Source organism: Cupressus sempervirens, chromosome 7 (assembly GCF_028749045.1).
Source record: "Cupressus sempervirens isolate cs-2001-9-10 chromosome 7, ASM2874904v1, whole genome shotgun sequence".
Taxonomy (NCBI): Eukaryota; Viridiplantae; Streptophyta; class Pinopsida; order Cupressales; family Cupressaceae; genus Cupressus; species Cupressus sempervirens.
This window is the reverse complement of record NC_143124.1, coordinates 877073398-877077978: the sequence shown is the minus strand read 5'-3', so window position 1 is coordinate 877077978 and position 4581 is coordinate 877073398. Positions and strand designations below refer to the sequence as shown.

Sequence of the window (4581 nt, the reverse complement as noted above, 5' to 3'; positions counted from 1 at the left end):
CTTAACACTTACCATATACGCAACATTTGTTCCATTGTCGAAATCCAAACCAAGGATTATTTGTACTTCAATATTATTTAGTTTCCACAATTATGTGCTTGTGGCAACGATGAACACCGCATAATTAAATTCATCATTTGTTTAATTAGCCTCAGTTTATGTAAAAGGGTTTTTAGCGACAGAGAGAGTCATCATCAAATAACAAATAAAAACTAGAATTGTGGCAGTCTTCTTTGTCTCAAACGTCAATTGTGAGCCAAGTGACAAGCGTCAAAATAAATTATGTAGCTAATTCAGACATGCCCAATGTAGCTTTCAAAAAAATCCTAGATTCTCAAGTTGAAAACTCAATCAAAATAATTACCAAACACAGAGCAGAAACCCAAGCTCATGGGATTAATAATATAAATCTCCATAGAAAAATGAAATAGCTGGAATAAAAAAGATAAGATCAACTGTCCTGAAACTTAAATACGACCACCTCTATTAAAAAACCTAAAATACATAAGTTACAAGCTACAGCCAACTAAATCTTAACTCTGTTAAGCTGCAAAAGCTCACTCTAAGATACACAATACACAGATCAGAGCATAAAACACAGACAGACACAAACTGTTTCTATCATGGAATAGATCTAACAACTGCCCTTCTAATGGTCGCTGTAAACCCATCTCAAAGTGGGAACTCCTCAACTTGATACTATAGGCAGACAACATGTACCATCTACTAATGCTAAAAAGCTGGTGAACATTGCACCACTTGTTTCTTCAGATGAGATAAAAGCCACCCACCCAAATCAATTTTACTTCTGTTGCATCATGTTGATAAGAAAACGGCTAGCAAGGGTGAATGCTGTATATGAAGATGCCACATGCCCTGTTAGATCTTAATCAGCTACAAGAAGAAACCAATCTACAAAAACGCCTCACCGTAACAATTTATACATTACAACTATATATAATGTAAATCCCTCTACCGAATAGTTCTTATATTGAGATGCATCTGAAGTAACTGTCCTGCTCACATCAAGATAAAACGACGCCATTCCTTTCTTGGAGCTGAAATTTCTTGTTATCTGTATGAACGGAGATCTTCTCACCCCTTCAAAGTCCTTATGAGTCACAGCGAAGATCACAAACAATGTTCATCCTAGTTCCAGAGTAATCACAAGCCTCTATGACATCTTGTACAAAGTCAACAATGAGTATATGATTGAATCCAAAGTTCATGACTTAGTCTCTCCGAGAACACCATCTTGATAGGACGACACACACAATGATGAGGAAAACAATACATGAAAGTGCAACAGCAACTGCAACAACAACCTTGTTGGGTCCATGGTGGTGACTATTATGCTGATCTCCATCCCCAGACTCGGGAGGGTCATCCGGGGCATAGGCGGGAGCTACTGAATTCGCTGCACCTGGAGGTACAATGGGCATACCTGAGCTATCACATGCAGGCACACCCAACTTAAGCTTGGAACTTGTGGCAGAATGATTGTAGCATACATTGGCATTGCCACTTATCTTAAATGTTGTTAATTTCTTGATAAAAGTGGCGTTGAATGGAACAGGACCTTCAAAATTATTGTCCTCCAAGTTAAGATAACGCAAACTCTTCAATTCTGTCAAGTAATCAGGAATGGAGCCATTGAGTTGATTGCTGCTCAGATCCAAATACACAAGAGTTGGCATTTCAGAAAATGAAATGGGTATGGGACCTGACAGATTGTTTGAGGCCAATGCAAGCTTCTCCAAATGCAAAAGCTTACCAAGACTAGAAGGTATAGATCCGTGCAACTGATTTGAACTTAGATCTAGGGTTCTCAGATGAGAAAGCCGTCCCATCGAAGGAGGTATAATGCCCTTCAAATTGTTTCCAGACAAATCTACGGAAGAAATATTTTCATGCCACGTCTTGGGCAGAAAACCTGAGAGATTTGTCCTAGAGATTGAAACATCTCTGATATGCTTCATATTGCTGAGAATAATTGTAGGGCCACTAGCATTCACAAACACATCCGATACACTCAGTTTTGTAAGATTGTGAAACCTACTAAGCCACACACCACTCAAACCCCGGACAGACTGAGCCTCGAGGGTTCTGCCCAAGCTGGAAATGCAGATAAATGTAGTTAGTGAATTCAAAAGCTTGGCAGGGAACCGTATTGGAGACATGGGGCAGTCCATGAAAGTCAAGGAATGAAGCGTTGATAAGGCCTCCATAACGTCTTGTGTCATTTGGGTTTTCCGAGAACAATATTGGAGTTGCAGAGAGACAAGATGTTTCGATGGTTTTGCATTGTCACAGACTGTTATTTTCTGCTGAGTCGGTGAGCAGGGGTCCTTCAGTGTAGAAAGCCCGAGAGATTTCAAAGCGGCCAACTGCTCAGCATCCAATGTTGTACCAGAAGCCGATGTGGGGGTTCCTGGGCTCTTTGTGGGGGATGAAGCTGGACCATTACCAGCAAGAGGGGACGGAGGTGATTTGTGTTCAGACTTCGATGGTAATGGCGATGGGGATGGAGAAGGGGATGGAGAAGAAGAAGAAGAAGGGCCTTCAACTGCTGGAGGGGCAGGTGGAGAAACATGCTTAGATTTAGGGGTTTCTGGAGATGGAGATGGGGATGGAGCCGAATCTGGTGATAAATCTAATGGCGGTGCGGGAGGGGATTTATGCTTTGGAACAGTGGGTGAAACAGCGTGTGAAGCTTTGGGTGAAGCTGCGGGAGGTGATTTATGCTTGGTAACTGGTGGCGAAACATCGGGTGAAGCTTTTGGGGATGCAGAAGGTACAGAGGCATTATGTTTGGAACCATGTGAAGGTAATGGCTTTGATGAAACTGGACTGATGGAGGAACATGAACTTTTGGGAGCCAAAAACAGCACTAATAAAAGAAATAGCAGTGGTGTCTTCATAACTCGCCAAAGGGTCTTCATTGCTCTACCGATTTCCCAGAACCCACCTCACAATGCTGAGATCTCGGAACGAAACAAGTTTCTAAACCTCACTACCAGTAAATGCTGAAGTGATTTTTATAGTTATACTAGTTCCAGAATCGATTTGATTCATAACTTCTGGATATAATGATCGGAGAATAAAACGAATGATGGAATGCCTCGTACCTTGTTATTTGGCAGGATGGGAAATCTGCCTGAGAATGTACATTCGAACTAACAATCTCCAGCGGCCTGTAATGGCGAGACGTCCCAGTTCCCACTCTACACATCTATTTGTAAGGCGGATGACCTGGATAGTGAAAGTAGACAACTGGGTTTAGTATTCCAGTTACCTTTTACATATTTTACACGATACATCTCCCATATGTCATGTGGCAGCCATGACTTCGTTGGACGACAGACAGACAAATAGACACTAGAAAATAGACCATAGGAATAATGAAAACTTAGCTTTAATAGATAGATATTCGATGTGTACGAATCATGAAATGTATTTGTTAGTGGGTTATTAGAGAGAATTTGGAACGTTGTTTTGAGGATCGTTAACGGAATAAACCGAGCTGTTTTCCAGAGATGCACTTGAGAATCCTTCCAGAATATAGGTTCGATTTGATGGTGTTATGAATTAGTCAAGGCTTGGATCGATCGATGTACGATAACGGACAAGAGTCAGTAATTATGGGCAGGTGACCGTTGGTTACTGCAGTAAAAGAAAATTAAATTTACCAGCCATAACTCTACAATATTTGCATTTTAAAGCAATAAAAACCTCCTCCTAAGACTTTCTTTGTTATCGTATTTGTTGAATCATTGTTGACTTCAGTCAAAGGTCTGCATTTGATTAAATTGAGAGCGTTCGTAGAGATGCCTAAAAGGTTCGTATTAGGTTCAACGGTGGAAACATGTAAAAATAATAATATTTAAATAGAAAGTGTTTATATGTAGAAACAAAGATAACGAATTAAACCAAAGTAATATATACATCGGAGTATGTCTCACTTTGCTTATTGTCTAGAAACTACCGTCAACTTGTGGGTAGTTTAAGCATGTGGTCATTTGCTAGTTTATAGGGTGGATCTTGTTTGGCCAAATATTGAGTTGGCCTAGTGGTGGAGAACTTGTACTCTTGAAAGAGAGGTCACAAGTTCAAATCCCACTGGGGGGTAGGGTATGTACGCCTTGTTTGTAGCGCCAAGCGCCTCTCGAAAAAGAGTACGAGGTAGTCCCATATCACTGTCACCATATGTAAACCCAAAAACTATGGCATAGTGTCGTGGACTATAAAACCACCTTACCTTTCCTTTCCTTTCCTACAGCTCAATCATTAATTTGTTTTCAAGTGTATTTTTCATTTATTGTCAAAGATTAATGGTATTTCAATATTTGAGAAGAATCATTGAATTACTATAATAATTTTTTCTTAAATCAAACTTTTTAATTGAATTGTTTATACAATTATGAAAATGATCAAAGATGACATTCTTACGACAACCGAATGATTTAAATATATTTAATGCAAATTAGACTCTCTTCAATGCTCTAAATTAAATGATTACTAAAATGATTTTTCTTTGATATATAGGATTTTTCTTTTTGATAACTTGAGTACTCTTAAATA

At 39.4% G+C, this 4581-nt stretch overlaps 1 protein-coding gene across 1 annotated transcript; it reads right to left on the bottom strand.

Annotated features, from left to right (window-relative positions):
• Positions 1 to 461: 461 nt before the first annotated feature.
• Positions 462 to 3385, bottom strand: LOC149550260 (receptor-like protein 51). The gene has a single exon (XM_089793352.1). It carries the CDS (start codon positions 2940 to 2942, stop codon positions 1233 to 1235), a length of 1710 nt encoding a protein of 569 aa, XP_089649478.1. The 5' UTR covers positions 2943 to 3385; the 3' UTR covers positions 462 to 1232.
• Positions 3386 to 4581: the final 1196 nt, after the last annotated feature.

Bases quoted from the DNA above. Each gene is read 5' to 3' on its own strand.
- LOC149550260 (XM_089793352.1), bottom strand. From the start codon at position 2,942: ATGAAGACCCTTTGGCGAGTTATGAAGACACCACTGCTATTTCTTTTA.